At 39.2% G+C, this 20,978-nt stretch overlaps 1 protein-coding gene across 2 annotated transcripts; it reads right to left on the reverse strand.

The window, feature by feature from the left end:
• Positions 1-235: 235 nt before the first annotated feature.
• On the reverse strand, positions 236-15,134 carry LOC119490529 (large neutral amino acids transporter small subunit 1-like). 2 transcript variants are annotated; one of them, XM_037773985.1, is made up of 12 exons: positions 15,059-15,134; positions 12,433-13,116; positions 11,291-11,812; positions 11,043-11,168; positions 6,591-6,696; positions 6,385-6,429; positions 5,775-5,898; positions 5,556-5,659; positions 4,083-4,179; positions 3,567-3,716; positions 1,338-1,512; positions 236-1,057 (listed from the first exon to the last, which is right to left on the reverse strand). In XM_037773985.1, exons 2-12 carry the CDS (start codon positions 12,506-12,508, stop codon positions 981-983), a joined length of 1,602 nt encoding a protein of 533 aa, XP_037629913.1. In that variant the 5' UTR covers positions 12,509-13,116; positions 15,059-15,134; the 3' UTR covers positions 236-980. The 2 variants fall into 2 exon arrangements, with proteins under 2 accessions (XP_037629913.1, XP_037629912.1); XM_037773984.1 differs by lacking the exon at positions 15,059-15,134 and having other exon boundaries at positions 12,433-13,478.
• Positions 15,135-20,978: the final 5,844 nt, after the last annotated feature.

Genomic DNA, 20,978 nt, shown 5'->3' on the forward strand with positions numbered 1-20,978 from the left:
TGCTATGTATAACAGACCGTTGCTATGGGCGCAGTTCTGATGTCCGACTTTGGAGGACCGTTTTTGTGTAAAATTATTGATTTCTAAAGTAAGTAGCCGTGTAATAAGCAGGATAACGTACAGCTAGCGGGTCATTGTTGTGAAATAAACACCTTCAGGACGATGAGAGACCCCTCCGCCCTGTCGGGGTTTATTTCACAACAATGACCGGCTCGCTGTACATTATCCCTTACATGTAACGCTGGACACTACGGCAGCATAAATATTCCACAATGCAATGCGGTAGTGACGACAACGTTCATAGCAGACGTTGACGGACAGCTCTGTAACGTCAATAACGCTTCAATTTAACTGTAAGAATAAGTTTAACTTTGCTAAGCGTAATATTTATTAGAAATGAACTCAGACTTTCTCACAAATTGTTGTTTTGGTCACATGAGGTTGGTACAGGTTACCATGGTTACACGTCTCCAACCAGCGAGGAAGCTCTCAGGAAGTGACGACGTAAATTACTGCTCAGTGTGTCTGAAAAGATGCATACTACTGTTTATTCACACAAAGTATGTTGAACAATAGTGCACGTATTGGGTACATAGTGCGTAGTATGCGATTTTGGACGCAACCTAATTATTCAAGGTCAATGCCTAACCTTGACCATCTCGCGAGAGTTTCCCAACTCGTGGGTTACCTTCTAAACACGACCCATTTTAAGATCAGAGCATGACTCTCCATTACCTGAACACGCAACATGTGAGCATGTTCTAGCATTGAAGGAGATGTAATTGTCAAATGTGGAATAAAAGCAGTGGAAAATGTCAAATCCTCTCTCAGTAGTGCCTTCATACTTTGTACACAAGCCGCCCCAACCAATCTGTTACCTGCCTGGTTAGTTTTTTTAGCCAAATCACAAGTGAATGAATGTAAACATATCAAGACGAAAACATTGACTCAGTCCTTCGTGTCGTTCAGTCTGTCCCGCTTCATTCAGCCGCCTCGCTTCGATCCTTCTCCTCAGGAACAGACATGAAGATCTTCTGACAGAACATGGTGAAGATTTCTGAGGAGAAAACACTCATCACATCAGCCCTACACGTCTGTTTTCTTTCGCTAGGTTTACTGCAGGTCGTAGATTGTGTTAAACATCGGATCAGACCTTGGGTTTGAGTCCTTTGTGTCGACTAGGCTTTTATAAACAAACCACATGTATCAGCGCCTGCAGCTGCACTCGAGCACATATTCTCACATGATATTTCACAACAGACTGTAATGAATGCTTCTCCGGCCTTGGCTGAACAAATACACAAAGATGGTATTAAAAACAATAACGTCTCACTCACCCAGCATCTTCTGGATCACATGGGGCTTCTTCCACTTGTAGCCCAGTAGGTACGCCGGGATGCCTGTGAGAATAATGCCGCTGCCTACCAGGCACTCAAACGGAGCGGCCCAGAAGGACACGACGATCATGAATACGCAGCCCAGAACGAACGTCACGGGGATGAACAGATACACCTGCAGAAAGAAAATACAACAGATGTAGCTGCTTCTTCCTGTTAGAGAAGACGAGAGGAGATAAAATACTCATATTGGACAAAATATGATGGCATTTTCAGAGATGTGATCTTCTGAAATTAATTGTTGACAAAACTCCAGGTAATGTGTTTTCATACGATACTGCTGCCTTTGGTTATGTACAGTAATAACTTGTAAAATATATCTTTAAATAGCTGAAACCAAAACTATAAATGTCATATACTGAATCATGTAAAAACATCATAATAATGCACCTTTAACTGATGATACAATAAGCAAAGTTATTTGACTTATTGGGTTATTTATGTATATTATTGTAGTGTATAATCAGCCTTTTGATTGACTTCACTAAGCCCGTACACTGCTGTAACTGGGCAAAAGGTCAAAACACATTCTCCTGCGTCTTGTGTGAAGAATAGGTCTCTGTCTTGTTTGGGTTAAGGGAGTATATCCTGCTCTGCCGAAAGAATAGATAAGACACCGTCAAAATTGTATAAAAGATTTTCAGGATTTTCCCACTCTGCAGGCTGGGCGCCTCATCTCTCGAATAAACAGACAAGGAACTCAAGAAAACTGTCTCTTCACTTGTGTAGTAAAGTACATTATCACATCACCAGTTAAAACCAGTGGTGGAAAGTAACTAAGTGCATTTACTCAAGTACAGTAGTATTTCCGTTATCTGCTACTTTATACTTCTACTCCACTACAATTCAGAGGGGAAAAACTTTACTTTTTACTCCACTACATTTATTTGATGTAACATTAGTTACTGGTTACTAAAAATTCAGATTAATAATAGAAAATATAATCAACAAATACATTATAATCTATCATTATACTTTAAGATAAACTGCAGCATCTATTTGAAGCTGTCTAGTAGTACCTATTCCTGACTGAATGTAGACAAACACTACGTATCCCAACACCCCAGACTCTAAAGTGCATCATAGCAATGCTTTGAGCAGTAATACTGTAAGACCTATCACTTTCCACGTTCAAACAACATGGCTGTCTCCCACTGAAAAAATCGTAGTAAGTCACAAGTCATAAAATTATAAAGTAGTAATTTTATGTGTTATTTTAGAGGGGAAATAGAGCAGCTGTGTGAAGATGAGGAATGTGGAGCATCTTGTGAAGTTATATTTTAGTTTCGTTTTCACAAATTTAATCTTTTTGCACATCAGCACCACATTATCATCAGTATCAGGACCTTGAAAAGATTGTGCAAGAAATTGCGTTTATTCCGAAGAAAGAACCACACGGACCTGATGGAGAAACTGACTCTTTTCCGGAGGAGGAAATTACTTTTTTTCTCGTAAAGCTATGACTTTTATTCTCGAAATCTCAAAAAGATGTTCCCCTCAATGTGGCCCTACCACTCTGTCGTACTAAAGAGAATTTAAAAATGAGAACAAATTAAACATCAATAAAATCAATGTTTGGGTTTCAGAGGGTTAAAATGATCTCCACCTTTATCAGCTGCAACATTAAAGTTGTTTACATATTAATGCATCAATAATTAGAATCCAATTCTATAACGTACTTTCTATATGGGCCATTCTGCATAATGATTACTTTTACTTCTGCTACATTAAGTATATTCTGAGCTAAATGTATTCCTTGTTAGAAGTTGATGTTATAAAACAGATGGGCTGAGAGCACTCAGGCTGAAAGGAAAGATGAAAGACTGGTCAACCAAGGTAATATTCCCATGATGGAGCAGAAACAAAGAGCCGTGTATGCGTGGAAACACCACTCCCTCCAATCCTGAAAACACAGTATGGTTCCACTTCCAACTAATAACAAGAGCAGTGATACAATGGTGCTTTCATTAAAAGAAAAGTAGATGGTCTATGAAACCAGGAGACGTGTTGATGTTTTGAGACAAAGAAACTGGCCGAGGTTCAGGCAGAGTAAAGGTCTTACATCACTCGTATATACCTCTCAGTGAGTCTCAGATCCTTTCACAGATAAATCTCCAGCAAGCATTTACTACCTGCAATATACAACCTCTCAGACGCTGGGTACTCTACCTTAATGGGCCTTCTGAGGTCGGGCTTGGTAAAGCGCAGCCAGATCAGGCCAGCGATGGCCATACCAACACACAGCCAGGTGAAGAAGCTGAAGAGATTGATGACGGAGAAGATGTCATTAGAGATGGCGTACATCATGGACAGCAAACACTGATACGAGGGAAAAAGAAGACAAGATCGTATTAGTCTCACATACATAGCATATAAACACACACATGTCAAGTTATTTGGAAATATGGCAAAAGGAATCTTGTCTAATATAAACAACTAATAACTAATAACCTTATTCAACGGCTCAAAATTAGAGGACACCTGTCAGAAGCCTGTTGATGCTTGTGCAAATAGACATCTGATAAAGGTCATACGTGACTTAACGCACCTTTATTTACTAAAACCTTATTTGATGTCATCTGGGATGATTTGACAACAAGAATTTCTAAAGGTGATTGTTTATTAAAAACACAAAAGTAACTGTCAGATCATGGCTGTTAGTAGTAGCAGCAGCAGGCATCTTACTGTGAAGATTAGGGATGGCACCGGTGTGAAGAGGTCTGTGTGGACCAAACCCAGAGGAGCAGGGAGTTGACCCTCTCGAGCTCCAGCGTAGAACAACCTAGAAGAGAGAGAGAAACCTCTGTAGTGGTAGTTCTGTGATGAAATAGTTGGCCTTGATAACATTTTCCAACCAGTAACAGTCTCAGATTTACTGAAGAGAGGAGGTTAAACATGCTTCAACCGCCTCACAAGGAATAGAAGGCCTGTCCGGTGCTCACAGAATAGGGCAATCTTGTAACAGGAAAGACTTCAGAGAACAGGTCCAAAGCACACTGGAGAACACGGATTTAAGGCAGTAAACTTTTTTTTAAAGACTAACATTTCGATGCCAACTGTGTCTTCATCAGAGTCTTAAGAGAACTTCTCTGATGAAGACGCAGTTAGCGTCGAAACGTTAGACTGCAGTCTCTCCAGTCTCAGATTTACCCTCATATCATATGAAACGGCACATCCTCCCAACATTTGAGAGTGCTCAACCCAGACAAGATCAATATCTGACTGCAATTTAATCATTGCAAATGAATGTTGTGCTCAAAACTGGTTTGAGCAGTCGTACGTTTTTAGAAAACACACATCCCACAAATAAGCACTCCCTAATGTTATTTCTCACCCCAAACTGTTATAAACTCTTGTATTAAAGCATCAAAATGCTACTTAAGGGAACAGTGTCACATTTCAGGCTGATCTAACAGCAGAAATGTAATTAACTAATTTCATTAGTGTATAATCACCTCAAACTAAGAATTGTTGTGTTTTCGTTAGCTTAGAATTAGCCCTTCATATCTACATGACTGACTTCCGTTGCTCCTAACAGTCAGTTTGCACAAAAAGGTGTATGAATGACGCAATAATGCGCAAGGCATTTAGCGTGAAATAAGAACACCTTTCTTGCGTTTGGCATGGCATTTGTACGCCAACAATATAAAGATTGTGAATATGCTACGATCAGAGCTAGTGTCATGGAATAAAAAGCGAGAAAGACCGCTTATGGCGGGCACGTGGGGAGGTTGATGGGTCCAACAAACACAGGACTTTTAACCAGGAGACCACTGTTTTGTTTTGTAAGTTACGTTAGTGACGTTTGTGACATGTTTTCCATACTTATGCTGTGGAAATTATCGTAATTTTGTTGCATGGTGTACAAATGACAAGCGAAAAACCTAAAATGCGTTCTGAATGTCCGTGTAATGTTGTGCGCCTTCCTGTGAGACCGTGTTGCTGCTAAAGTAGTGTTATTGCGTTAAGGATGGCCTCTGAGCGAGGCGAACGCTGTCCCCACGGTTTTGTACTCCGCGGATCACGTTACCGCAATCGTGAAAAGGGAGGAGTGAGCGGAGGGGTACTCAGTTGGTTGCAATCTGCAACCACACCACTAAATGCTCTCAAATCCTACACACTGTTCCTTTAAGTTTGATTCTCTATGTGCAAACACACCTCGCTGAGGTGAACAGGGATCCGTTGACGGCTCCAAAGCAGGACAGTCCCACAAAGACAGGAATCAGCCAGGCCATCACGCCAAGATGGTACTCCCCAAAACTCTGACAAACAGCACAACATACAGTATGTGAGAAAACACAACAAGATGCAGCTGATGGCTTTGAGTTAAAGATGTAGCTGCGGTAACTTTATGACTTTATGATATATGAAGCTCACCACGGCAACGGCCTCAGACGCAACCATTTCTTCAGGAGAGATGGTGGTGAAGTAAGCCAGATTGGTCAGAACGTACACCACCGTCACTATCGGCATGGATATGATGATGGACAAGGGCAGGTTCCTATGGGAGGGGTCAAAGGTCATTTGAGGTAAGAACACCCAACATATATTCTAATAATATCTGATTGTTTGCATTGTATTTATGAGATCAGTGATTTAATCCTGTTGGCAACAGTATTTAATATCTAATTAGTGTCTTTCAGCAGTCAGTCAAACTGGATTATATAATATAAATCATAACAACTGGATTATATAACATAGAACAAAACAACTGGATTATATAAAAGAAAACAAAACAACTGGATATGTTATCCAAAACTAAAGCTTATAATTTGATTTTGTCCTGACCGTCAGAGAGCTGTTGATTCAGCTCTACGGTTGTTTTTGTGGCTGCTTTTGTATCGGATTACATTAAAATATTAAAGGGCATCGTGTCTCTTTGTCTACTGTTTCTCTCCACGCAATCGACTCATGGTAAACAAGCTCAGTCATGGATGAGGGTTGTCATGCTGTTGGCATGAACCATCCTCAAAACAACCTTCTTCACCTCTCTGGATTGATCATCTCCTCGGTCACGTAATTCAGGTAATTCCTAAAAAAAAAAAAAAAAAAAAAAAAAAAGAGAGTTTGACAATATTTTAGGGATCGGATAGAGACTGGAATTACTGTTATATTGTATTGCAAAGCAAACAGTCGGCAGCTGTGAATACATCTGGTCTATAATTACATCAAAATGGGTCACAAATGCCTCACCAGCCTCCAAAAGCAAAGAGTCCACTGTACAGAGCCAACACTATGTTGTCCACTCCCCATTTGCTGCCTTCAAACGACTTTTCTGGTGTCAGGTACGGCACATCACCTGCACACACACACACAGAAAAGGAGAAGAATCTAAACAACTTTTACATTCTTTAATCTTTATTTTATCAGGATAATCCTGTTGAGTTTTTGAATCTCTTTGAGAAGGCGTGTCCTGGCCAAAGATGGCAGCTTTAAAGTTTCATACAAACACAAATAACCGACTTAAAAACAGAACAGCAAAAAATGAATCACAAAGAAGAGACAACAGTCTTAAAAAAACAGCAAGTTACATCAACCAGATAATTTTCATTCGGTTCCACGCAGGACAAATACATCAAGTACTCAAATAATCCTGTTTTTAATATCTTGCATGCTTGTAAAATCTAGTTAAAAGTGTCTCTGTATATTTGGATGACATGCATGTTTTTTTGTCATATCGACCGATGATTATCATCAGAGTGATTTTGCACAGATTGTAGTTTTCAATGCAGCACAACAGAACTTGTTTTAACACACTTGATGTTTTTTTTTTTGTAGTGATTGATGTTAAACTTAATGTTGTGGGTTTATGCATGCTGGGTTACAAAACAATGGCATCCAAATCAATGAGTATATTCTCTTTAAGAGTTTAAAGTGTACTTATTCCAATTACAGGGCCTCGAAAGAGTCCTGTATCGTTATTTTTCATCACTAACTCCCCGAGTCGAGAGTGGGTAATTTGCGCGCCTGCTGCCTTCCTTGGATGTGGTAGCCGTTTCACTATATATATACTGTATATACATCACGGGTTAGATATTTAAAGCCTGAAAACAGAGCCATGAGGAGGAGCAGAAGTCTGGTTTCTCTCAGAACACTGGAATTACAATATGCTGAAAGGTTATTATGGAATTTTTGCCCAATGATGCCAATAGATTGTTGCCTACTGAAGCTTTAATCTTGATGTGTGAAAGAGAAACACTCCTCTCTACATCAACAGCTTTAGTTCATGAAGTAATCTTGTGGTTAATTACATAGAAATTAAATGGATTTTCATTCGGAGCTGCTGCCACTTGTCATTTCTTGCATGAAGCGGCCGGTCTGTTGCTGCGTGCCCTTTGACAGGCTTGACATTTGCCAGTTGAGACTCTGCGTGAACACTTTGCCTCCAGCTTTGAGCTTCAACTCTGATGCACTGAAACATAATCAGGTCCAGCTGACATTTGAACATCAGCAGAAATATATCTTTTGATAAGTAAACCTCAATCCACTCATTTATCCACAGAAATCTAGTGTATCATCAGCGAGTGTGACTGTCAAGTAGGCTGTGTGTGTGTGTATGTGTGTGTGTATGTGTGCGTGTCTCTCCTCTACCTGTCTCTTTCAGATGGTAATGACTTTTCTCTCCGTGAGGCTTATATTACACACACATTATTTTCTCCTTCTACCTCTCTCTCTCTCTCTCTCTCTCTCTCTCTTGCACGCTCTGAAAGACCACAGTGTGACAACAGCCGGCAAGCTCCACCGCCTAGTTTCCATGGTAACACAGTGAGGAACACAATGGTGGTAGGCGTGGCCTTGCAAAAGGAGGGTGGACGGGGGGAGGCAGCAGATGTAGCACGGAGCAGATGATGCCACGCTATCTTCCCGCGCTGCTTCATTTTGAATGGAGCTGATTCAGTTGTTTTGCTATTTTAGTTTTAAAAAGCATACATATATATATTTATTATTCAAGATGGAGTTGACATTGCACTTGTCTCTTTTTTGCAGCATCAATGTCTCTAAAATGTCCATTATTTTCCTCATATGACTACATCTATTATATCACGTTCTGTTACGTAATGGAAATATTACACATTTATATGAATATTGTACAGATGAGTCATGTGTTAAACCAATCATGCTCATCAGTGTTCACACACTCACACGGCTGCGGACAGACACGCCTTGTGTTCAGTTAAACTGTGCTGACACACTGAAAGGAGGGCAGTCTGCTTGGACGGGCTCATTAGTGCTCGTCAACAATTTGTTGATCATTAGAGACAAAAGAAATAATCCTCGGTCTCAGCAGCACCAGTAGATGCTGAGACAATAATGGATAGAACTATACTTTTTCTCATTATTGCGATAAACAACAATGAATACAAGTTGGAGTTGGTTTAAGGCACTGTAGCTGGTGCAGTGCATGTTGGGAAATACACGTTTACACAAAGTATGACGATCATCAGTCACACACAAGGCACAAGTGGAAAGCTATTAGAATCTATTGAAGAGGTTTTAATATTGTCAGCCTCAGGCTGTTTTAGTTTTACGGGCCGTTAAAGTGAATCATATCCAGTCGAGATAATTCTACTATGAATGTTCCCTGATGAATGAGCCCTTTATATCTACATAGGGAGCGGGTCCTCTTCACAGAGTCCGCCATGTTTCTACAGTAGCCCAGAACGGACAAACTAATCACTGGCTCTCCAGAGAGAGACTTTCATGTTTTTACGTTACCTGAAGGCCACCGTAGTTCTCCGACACGCTTGTGAAACTGTGGTAACGTGAGCCGCAGAGTGTAAAACCGTGGTACCGCCAGCCGCCTTCTGACTTCTGTTGCTCCTAAAGTAGTGTTATTATGGTATGGATGGCCTTTGAGCGAGGTGAACGGCGTTTTGCAGCTCACGTTACCGCAGTCTTGGAAAGGGAGGAGTGAGCGGAGGGGTACTCAGTTGGTTGCAATCTGCAACCACACCACTAGATGCTGCCAAATTCGCACACTGTACCTTTATTATCAACTGGTTTAACTCGTCCACTCAAATTGATCTATAAAGCCCTTTCTGAAAAATGACCATATTACAATTGAGAACTGAGATCTGATTCACTCAGATGGGTTTTATCAGACACGCTCTACTGACTGACTGGCTCTGAACTTAGAAATACTGCTTTTAATTTTAGTGCATCTGACTCCTGGAACAAAATACAGCAACTCATTAAAATCAATTCACTTATATCTTTTAGACATTTTAGAAATGTGACCTTAAATCTCCCAACTTCTATTTATAATTGTTTTACATAACTGTCAAATTATCTATCAAATTTCAATTGTAGGGCTTTTTTATATAAGCTTACTGTACTTTATTTTGCATCTTAAATCAGAATCAGTTATAATTGCCAAGTACATACATACAAAGAATTTGACTCTAAACGTACTTACACAGAAATAGAAATAACAGCTCGGGACAAAGAGAACAAAGCTGCACAAATAAAGGTGAGGAATAGACAGGATTGTTAAGTGGAAAAAGGTGTATATACTGTATTAATATTATATTTATATTAATATAAATATATATAAAGCACCAATGACCAAAAATCAAATAAGAAATCATATTAAAAAGTCTGTGTACAAACAATACAAATAATGCAAATAAATGAATACTGAATGGATATACATGGGCTGGATGATTATGTACATGTTTACATGTCTATATACTGTATGCATATATCTAAGGCTTTACTATACTTTATACTACTGTACTTTTTATAATGCTACTGCATCTTCTCTGTTTGTATATCTCATTTCCTTTTCTTTGTTTTGTAATTGACTCGATGTCTTTGTCGCCCCTCAGTGATCTCTACAATAAAGGTTGAGTGAGTTGTGAGAGAGTGAAATAGACTGAACTGCAAAATCCAGCTGGCAAATGATATAAACCTGAGTAATACCATTAGTCTGTTTAATTAGTGTGTTAATTATCACTGCTTTTGGTCTATTTGTGTTTTGTAGAACTGTGATCCAACAAACACAGGGCTTTCCTCCTGGAGACCGCTGTTCGTGTCCCGTGTGTTACTTTTCACATTAATGTTAAAATCAGCTGATCGTTCATGTCCCGTTCATGTTCACAACGTTTTCACTGTATAAACGTAGTAATTTTAAGCCCAACCATGTTGTTTTTTCCTAAGTGGTTTTGTTGCTTAATCCTAAATCCTTCCAGAGATAATACAGGGCGCAGTGGATTCCCTCTTTATTTTGACTTCAGTATTGTTTTTGCGTGTAGATGTTTTTGTCTTTGAGGGCGGCTGTGGCTCAGAGGGTAGAGCAGGTCGTCCACCAATCGGAAGGTCGGTGGTTCCTTCCTTGAGCAAGACACTTAACCCCAGCATAGCCATCGGTGTGTGAATGAGTATTTAGATTAGATCCTGATGGGCAACGTTGGCACCTTAGCAGCCTCTGCCATCAGTGAGTGAATGTTGACATGTAGTGTAAAGTGCTTTCTAGTCTTCCGACCACTCAAAGCGCTATTTAAATACACGTCCATTTACCATAAATAAGTGTTTAATTTACAACATTAAGCAGGTGTTTACATGCGATTGAAAAGTGACGCTGAGGGGTCTGACAAAGCGTCAGTATGTGATGAATTGGGATGATAACGTGTTGGTGGGACTCACCTGTGGAAATCTGGATGAAGCCAAAGAGGATGATGATGATCAGGGCGAACAATTTGGAGGCCGTGAACAAGTCCTGCACCTTGGTGGCCGCTCTCACGCTGATGCAGTTTACAAACGTCAGGGAGGCTACAGGAGGTACAGAGAAAAGCATACGGATTAGGGGACTAACCTGGATTTAAGTGCATTGAATGAATGGATTTTAATCATTTGTTAGCCTTAAAGAGGGAGAACCAACACCCCCGACTCACTAAGACACAAGCAGGCAATGAGCTTGGCTGCACTGTCGGGCACGGTGCAGTTTGGGTAGAGAGGTTTCAGGAGGTAGGTGGCAAACACCAGCGACACCACATACTGCGATGACGGCCGGATGATGAGCATCTCCACCCACAGCTTCAGAAAAGCCGCCAGTTCGCCGTAAATCTCCAGGATGTACGTGTAGTCTCCCCCCGACTTGGTAATGGTTGTGCCCAGCTCGGCATAGCAAAGGGCGCCCATGGTGGAGATCACTCCGCAGGCAGACCAGACGATCAGGGAGAGCCCAGCAGAGCCGGTTTCCTTGACCACGCCTGTCGGAGTGACGAAAATGCCAGAGCCGATGATGGTGCCGATGATCATCCCCACGCCGTTGAAGAGGGTGATGCTGCGTTTGAGCACGATCTTCTCCCCTTTGGCAGGCGAGTCGGTAGCAGGGCTTGTGGCGGTGGAAGCAGGGATCATGGGGTTAGATGGAGACGCCGGCTGCTCTACAATCAGACCATCTTGGTCTGGATCTGGAGGAGAGACCAGCAGGTGAGACGAGAGAGTTTCACATTTGAGGTACGACAACAACAAAAAAGACAAAATCATTGAAGTGTTAAAGTATTCTCTGAAGTTTTTCTTTGCTGAGATATTTTAGGAACTGGTTCATGAAGAATAAAATACCAAACTTGTATGAAAACAAGAAATTTCTTTTGCTAATGTAAACGTATCAAGTAGCATGGGGAAAATCAATGGCATGCATAATGCAAAAACAGGTTAAACTGGCTCATTTCACTCCCTGTGTCGTGCAAAAATCAATCGCATGCACTATGCAAAAACAGGTTAAACTGGCTCATCTGGGTCATCTGAGGAACTTCCCATATTTACTTCTGCCTGAGTTAATGTTGACACGCACAGCATCATCAGGATATTGTGTTTACATTGACACCCAGTGGAAATACAAGTTCTATTGTAATATGAATCACACTTCCTCACCTGTCACCATCACACCTAAAACCCCATCATGCATCTCTACAGACATCAACCTGCAGGTGCTTTAGCATCAAGCAATGTTGCATCAGAGCGCATGGCGGACCAATGCAGCCCTGCACCATGTGGTATCTACAGGAGTGTGAGCATGCACTGTACCTACCCCCAATCTTCTCCTGGCTCGCCGCCTTGGCAACGCTCTCCCGGCTGCTCCGTGATTTCAGCTCCGGCTCAGCCATCTTCCCTCTTAATCTGGGTCCCCTTGTCTTGTCTTTTTCCTCCTGCCCCCCTTTTCTTTCCTCCCTTTATGTCCCCTTCCTCCTGCTGCCTGGATTTCCTCCCTGTCTCCCTCACACTAACACACTCTCAACCACCCCTCCCCTACCTCCCTTCCAACTGTCTCTAGCTCTTCCTGATTCGTCCTCTCTCACACACATGCACACACACTCTCCTCTTCATTTGCACACACTGCCTTCGTCACTCAGACAGGAGTTCATCTGACCCTGATCCTCTCCCTCCCTCCCTTGTCTCCCGTCTCTCCAGGATGCAGCAGGGAGGAGCTGAACCTTTGTGATGATGCTGCTGAGCTGCTGCTGCTGCTGCGTGAACCTACGCCCACTCTGAATGAATGACGGGATAGCTCAGAGGGGGGGAAGTAGGTTACTGGCAGGCACCATTTGGAGGGGCCACCATGTGATGCTGTAATCTTTCTGTGTGCTGCCTAATCCAGTAGCATACAGTATGTCCATGTGTGTGCTCTCATGTCAGAGAGTATTAGGGAGGAGGCTGTGGATCCGGTGCTCCCTCTAGCGGTGTCACCGTGGAAAAACAAGTGTCTTTGTTCTCCCTGTGTCGTGCAGAAAGGTGACACCAGAGAAAATGGAGACCCACTGGCCATGTTCAGTGCAGACAATGCACAATAATGATGATAAGGCACATTCTGTATCACCTGATACCTGTTTCCACCACTTTGTTTCCACCGTATTGGTTTGAACTTGGTGTTCAGACAGGATGAAACCTACACAGCATTACACAGCCAGTGTGCTCATCACTATAGTTGATAAGCAGAAGCAGACACCGTGTAGCTAGCTAACATATAGTCATGCACCCTGACCCCATGACACACGTTGAGTGACAGCTCCCTCATTTGCATAATGAGGCAGAAATGTGTAAAGAAATGTATACTGAAAAGAATACAGAAATAAATAAACTTGGGTAAATAAATAAGAGGTGACACGCAAAAGGAAAATCGTGCATAAATAAATAAATACACATATTTAAAATAAATATAAATAAATAAATAAAATAAATGAAAAAATAAATAAATAAAAAATAAATTCAAAAATAAATAAATAGATAGATATTTAAAAATAAATAAATTTAACAATTAATAAAAAAATAAAATAAAAAGGAAAATTATACAGAATAGTAAATAAATAAGGGAATTAATACAAAGGTAAATAAATAAAGAAGCAAATTAAACAGAAATATCAATTTATGTCACATTTTATCAATTTATTAATTGCTACATTTATTTTTAATATTATTTTTGCTACATTTAGTGAGTCATTTATTTATTTATTCATATATATTTGTATTTTGGCAGGTTCTGTCCTCCATACATAACAACAGGGGGAGTATAGCCTACTGTAGGTACAGACACATACTGGTCTGTGTGATGAGAGTAACATCAGATATATAAACTATTTTTCTGGGGATTCCAGACAGTTGGAAAAATAAAGAGATTTAAAAAATGAGAGATTATAGAGAATGTAATTTAACTAGGCTACTATGGGAGACCACAAGAGTCACGTAAATAGTAATACAGCATTTATTAAATTCCATTATTTATTTATGAATTCATTAATGTATTTTTAAACAATGTACTTATCGACTGTTTTATGGTGTTTTTGTAAATCCCTTTTTAATTTGAACTATTTATTGATAGATTAATATTTCATTAGTAAATTATTTTTATAATTCTTCTTTTTATTGCATATTAAAAGGTCAAATAATTAATTACTTTGTAATTTAGTCCATTTTTTCATAGATCAATAAATACATTTGTAAACAAATTTATTAATTCCTATTTTTATTGTACAATTAATCAATTAAATGCTTTATTACTATTTACGTGAACCCTTGTGGTCCACCATAGACTACAGCATCTGAGATGGATGAATTATATATTGTTTTACCAAAATTGATTAAACTTCTCTTCATAAGAAAAAAGGTGAAAGAGGTTGTGACATTACTTATCGAGGGTTTTAAGTTTTTATTTGCAAAATTATAGCCTGTAATGTCAGGTTGATGTCCCTGTATTTATGTCAGGCACTTGGCTTGGATTTGATGTGTTGCACATCACATGTCCAACCACTAGATGGAGACTTAAACTTATTTCATATTGGGAGCTTGTTTCTAACACTTTAGGGGCAAGTAATGAGGTATAAAACACAGGTCATGAACAAAATGGAGATGATGTATATATAATTATAAAACATTCATCATCTCAAGCTGTAATAAATTGAGTGTGCTTTGAAACATTTAGTGAAATAACAACCACCAAGTGCATCATGTGTTCTCCTACCGTTAATCAGCTCTGCACTGTCTTCAGCCTCCAGAGATAATTTAGCAATGTAGCATGAGCAAAATTGCCAATCAAACTGTCCTTATTTCACAAACAAGTATTGTTATGATGGAAACTCATGTACACACACAATTTCACCCCACACCAAACCCCCATCTGGAACACGAATATGTGTTATGTAATGGTAAATCTCTCTACTTACAGCATTGGATGGATAAAAATATCTGGTCAATAATGCATCTAATGATTGATCATGAATACTTGCTGTCCTGGGAAAGCTTCTGCATGGCATGCTGGGAAAAAGCTGTTTGAGCTCATTAAGGTGATGATTCACAGGTGGTGAAACAAATGGCTCACTATTATGGAGTTATTATTCATGCATCAGATTAAACTATAATTCAGTCACTGGGTTTAAAAAAAAGTAGCATGAAAGAGAGAAAATGCTATTTCCTCCTGATAAAAATACCATGAAATACATTATTTCTTGCATTGTGAACCATGAAAGATTGTATCGGATCATAACATGCTTCATTTGTTTGGAGTTTAATTTAATTTGTCTGGTGTTTTTAAATAATTTACGGTAATTTGCAACAAAAAAACAAAAACCAGTGAGAGACTAATTCATTTTAGGAGGTTTTATTCCTCCCTGTTTTTTTTCTCTGTTGTATAATATTTCGTTTAGTTAATAATATATACTTAACAACAATAATTGGAGAGTTTTACATGAAAATTATTTGCAATTTGCTGTTTTCTTTACTTCTGTGCTATAAATATCCATGTAAACCAGGGGTTATCAAACTTATTGGGGCAGAGGACCCCCTCTTAATCGTAACGCTGATTAAACATAATGCTTACTACCATTTGTACTCTTAGATGCCATTAAAACTATTTGTATACTAAAACTTTTCAACCTAAATACTTCGGTTTATAAACAAATATAAATATAAATATATATGATATAATATAATATAATATAATCAATAATAACATATTTGAAGTGGTCATTATTTGGCTGATTATAATCTACTTTTCAAGTAATTCATCTTAAAAACTTTCAAAAAATTAACAGTAGCAAGACTGGCAAATTCCTAATAAATCCAGACATAAAATTTACCAGCCTATTTTTCAGTAAGTGTTTAAAATTTAAAATAATGAACTTATTGTGGTGTGTTTCAATCATAATAAAGTTTCTATTAGGCACAGATTGTGCCTGTATAAACAAATATAAATATATATAATATAGTATAATACAATATAATATAATATAATATAATATAATATAATATAATATAATATAATATAATAAAATATAATATAATACAATGAATAATAACATATTTGAGGTATTCATTATTTGGCTGCTAAGCCTTTAAGTTTTCCCATGATGCCTTGCGGTTTTTCAAGAACTAGCAACAATATTTACAAACAACAGAGACGATTTTTATAAGAGCTTTTATCTAATTTTATTTAATAAGATCATTATTAATTAACGTGACACTGCAGAGCCTTTTCTAAATGTTGTGACACCGTGATTGTGGATAAGTCCTGCCAGTCCTCGTTCTTAAGCTCCGCGTCCTCCGTGTTACATCCGGGCATTCGGAAGGCTTGCTGTCTGGGCTACACGCGGAGAACCTGGTTTCTCTCATCGCCCAGGGGAAAGTCCCCGGACTCGAGGCAGAAAGTGTCCAGCTGGGTGAAACCAGTGCCGGCTCGTTCTCCAGATGAAGAGCGGAGATGTTCACCTGATGAGCGGAGCTCGGTGAGACGAGCCGGCTTTGTCAGCGTTCAGAGGAATGCAAGTGCGACGTAACGCCGGAACTCAACGGGGCTCATTCTCCGAATGCTACTTTTACACGTTACACATAAAAACAACACGACTCTACAAATTAAGCTGCTGTTTTAAGATTTAAATTTTAGTTGTTGTATAATTTAATTTATTGTTATATACATTTTGATACTATGAAATATTTACTGGATTATTTTGTAATGAAAAATCTGAACATGTTTATGTAAATAATGTATTGAACTTTCGAAATAAAGTATTAAACAAAATTCAAAAATGAATAAATAAAAAAAAATACATAAATAAATAAAAGGGAAAATTAAACAGATAATTAATTAAAATAATTAAATTAAAAATCTATTTATTTATTTTCAAATGATGTACTTATTGACTGTTTTATTGATAGATTAATATTTAATTTGTAAATTCTTTTTATTATTTTTATTGCCCATTAAAATGTCAAATAAGGAATTACTTTGTAATTTAGTTAGTCTATTTATTCATAGATCAATAAATACATTTGTAAACAAATTATTAAGAATTATATCAGAAATGCTCACAATAAAGAAGCACTTATATAAGCATATTGCAAGGTATTCTTTGGCATCAGCTGTACAGGAATCATGATTTTTGTTTAATTTTCTCTGATCTTTAAGGGCTGAAGCTCATTGTAGAGGTCACGTGATGTCTTCGTCATCCTACCAGTCAGTAGTCTGTCCTCATGAAGGTCAGACTGCAGTCCATAACTACCTTTGCAAATTATCACCTGATTCTTGTGGGGAAACGAACATAAATCAGAGGTTACTGTGAGTAGTTCTCTCAGGGGAAACCAGATGGCACAGTTTCTCAGCACCACTGAAACACAAAATTAAAATGTAAGAAATGTCTTTCATTATGTTCCCTAACATCATATACTTGTTTTGACCTGTCTCTGTATGCATCTGATTTTCTATTCTGTTTCCATCTGTTTTCATTTATTTTTGGCCTTTACTATTTGTTCTCTTGTTGCTTTTTTCCTTCCGGCTTTCTTCTCACTTACAGACTGTAATCTTATTTCACAGGCGGATTCAATCTCCTCTGTTTCCACCTTTTAATCCTATCATCTTTTCTTAATCTTTTTTTTTTTTAAACCAGCACATTTCTTTCTTTCCACCCGTTTTTCTCTCATTTTCTCGTCCTCTGATTCCGTCTGCCTCCTCTCTTCCGTCCCACGCGTTTCCCACTGCAGATATCTCTTTTTATTGCTGTAATCTGTTTATAAATCAGGAGAGACAGTGATAACTTCATGATGGATGTTTTTATCACTGAGCATCCGTTTCCAAAGGCCTGAAGTGAAGCAGAACATCAGAGTTGTTATATTGCATTGCGTGTATTACATAGCAAAAGTATATATGGACACACAATCTATACACCCACATGTGATTGTTGAACATCTCATTTAAAACTATGGGCTTTAGTCTGCTTTGTTTTTGTTTTTATTGATGCAATGTGATATAACAAAACAAAATGTAAAATTTTATACATGTAGCCCAATATCATAAATTTCTAAAGAGGTTTTACAATCTGTACAGCATTCGACACCCTCTGTCCTTAGACTTTCAGTTTAAAGAAAAACTCAGCAAATAAACCCTTTAATGGGGAAAAAACAATATAAGAAACGTCAGGAAGAGCCACAGAGGAGGAATCCGTCTTCCAGACAAGAAGACAAAGCAGCCACACTGATACTAAACAGAGTTAACCCTCTGACACCGACTTTACTGTCTTTCAGAGGCTGTAGCAGGTTTAGTTTTAAAACTAGAGTGAAGATACTGGCATCATATGAAACTAGAAAACCTAAAGAATCCATCGGTACCAACCATGTCATACTAGCTTGTCAGGAAGGAGGTTAAATAACGCTCCAAAGTTGGGCTACATTTTGGTAAGAAAAAACTGGCATGGCCATTTTCAAAGGGGTCCCTTGACCTCTGACCTCCAGATATGTGAATGAAAATAGGTTCTATGGGTACCCACGAGTCTCCCCTTTACAGACATGCCCACTTTATGATAATCACATGCAGTTTTGGGGCAAAAACCATGCAGCTTCTTGCATGCAGTAAAAATGTGTTATTTTTGCTTATTCTAAAACGATGCAGGAGGGTGGACCCCGAGGCGTCGCCCTGAAGGGGTTTATATCACAACAATGACCCGCTAGTTGTACATTATCCCACTTATTACACGGTTACTTACTGACGAAATCAATAATTTGACACAAAAATGGTCCTCCAGAGTCCGACATCTGAACTGCGCCAAAAAAAACAACCCAAGAAAATTACACAATTTAAAATTTGTTTAAAATGATCTCATTATTCTCATTATTTCTACTCACAGATGTTAGATTGTGCACATATTTGTCAGTTTGTTGTTAACATCATATACTGTATATCCTCTCATTCGATACTGTAGGTTTCCATCTGCTCTTTTTTCCCCTCTCTTCCCCAGTTTATTCGTCCTGCACTTCACTGAGCCAATTTCCCGTCTCTCCACTCTTCAAAGAGCATCCTCCCCCCACCCCCCGTCTCCATCACCCACCGACATTCCTCTCGGTTTCATATTTCTTTTCATCAGGCCTCCTCCAGCTAAATCTTCCCCCTGATAACCCCACTCAGCCTGCACAAGATAATGATGCTGCAAATTGGGTTTATTTTACCTCCCTCCTGCTCATCTCTTCATTTACTTCCATATCTTTCAACACTGTATTTTTGTTACTGCAGATTTTCATGTAATTTCCTTCTCTGTGATCCTCGTGGTGCTTTTGGGTCCTCTTGAACCTCTCCGCCACTCTGCGGTTGGTCAAGTGCTCTTTTTTTGGTCGAGCCACACCATCCAGACGGTGACTCAGTACACAAACTGTGAACTGTTCTCCTCGCAGAGGTTGTTTTTAAGTGAGCTGACGCCTGTTAAGCAGCGACACGATTATGTGCTTCAGGTTCTTTATTCTTTGTCATCTCTATGGTTACAATGCCATTTATAGTAACCTTGAAACAGCTAGCAAAATGAAATGATACTGCGGTGTCTTAGTACTTATTCACTGCTGCACTGTTGTTTAGGATTTTATTTTTATTTGTATTTGATAGGGACAATGCAATTTAACACAGTTCCAATACAGGACATGAAACGATCTGCTGCACGGAGAGTTTATAGCTAATCCTCAACTCTTGACTCTAGTTGGGCTTTTACGCATTTGAATTGCGCCATGAATCACACATATGATGTTTGTCAATTTAAAAAATAATTTTACAAGTCAATAAAGTCTCAGTTTGTTGTAAAACTGTTGAAGTATCAGACTGTGAAAATATGTAATTAGAAAGACGACACATTCTCTCGTCTCTCTCTCTGAAGCTACGATTATTGTGTGTTTCCTACTGGGATGAACTCACACCAGCAACGGGTCTGATCCAAAGGAAGAGCGCCGGTCGTTGATCCCAACTTTCGTAGTGGCCAAACGGCGGTACTACAACTTTTGTCTCCGTCACGTGATGCCATTGGGCCCAAAAATAATTTTTCCTGTAGACTTACATCGGGAAAGAGACGTCTGTAACTCAGCGGATAATTTTTTTTTTTAGGTAAATCAACTCCCCAGTACGAACACTCTAATAGCCCTTATTTAAATCATTAGGTCCTAAAAGCTGTAAAATGCACTAATAGCTGAATCCAGAGTTATTTCCCTTCCTCCGTTCATGTGAATGAGACCCAGACTGAGGCTGGAGCGTCAAGCCGTGACGACGGCGTGACGTTGGGTCATGTGACCGAGCGGACGCTACTGTGCATGTTCCATGTGCCCAAGATCCGGGTAGTTCTCCAGACAGAAGTTGAGCCATTTTGGCTTCATGCTCCGCTGAGCAACTTTCATAGGAATGAACAGGGCTCCGCCTCCAACGCTGTATCCAGTTCTCTTAATACATCCATGGTCTGATTGTTCTTTCTCTTCCCGGCTGATAAAAAGACCAGGAGTCGCTGGATAAAACACATCTTGTAAGATAATGTCACATCTGTGTGTGGAACATAGCTAAGTTAAGTGAGCTAGCTAGTGTTGGTCATGTATATTGTGCGAGACGAGAGATGTAGCTCACAAAACTAAATGATACTACGACAAACTGAGACTTTCTTGACCTGCAAAATTATCTTTTAAATTGCCAAACATCATCTGTGTGATTCATGATGCATTTCCAAACAATATTTGTCTCTCTCCGTTGACTACCGGTCATATTTCTTCCGAAATAAGGTCCCATGGTGGTCCACCGGAAAGGGACCACCATGGGGACTTCACCTCTCCATTAAAGATCGATTCAGCGTTTTGGAG

Source organism: Sebastes umbrosus, chromosome 6, assembly GCF_015220745.1.
Source record: "Sebastes umbrosus isolate fSebUmb1 chromosome 6, fSebUmb1.pri, whole genome shotgun sequence".
Taxonomy (NCBI): domain Eukaryota; kingdom Metazoa; phylum Chordata; class Actinopteri; order Perciformes; family Sebastidae; genus Sebastes; species Sebastes umbrosus.

Coding starts and splice junctions, on each gene's coding strand:
- LOC119490529 (XM_037773985.1), bottom strand. CDS start 12,508: ATGGCTGAGCCGGAGCTGAAATCACGGAGCAGCCGGGAGAGCGTTGCC. Junction 11,169..11,290: donor CATTGCCTGCTTGTGTCTTA/GTGAGTCGGGGG, acceptor TACCTCCTGTAG/CCTCCCTGACGTTTGTAAAC. Junction 1,513..3,566: donor ACCTCAGAAGGCCCATTAAG/GTAGAGTACCCA, acceptor TTCTTTCTGCAG/GTGTATCTGTTCATCCCCGT.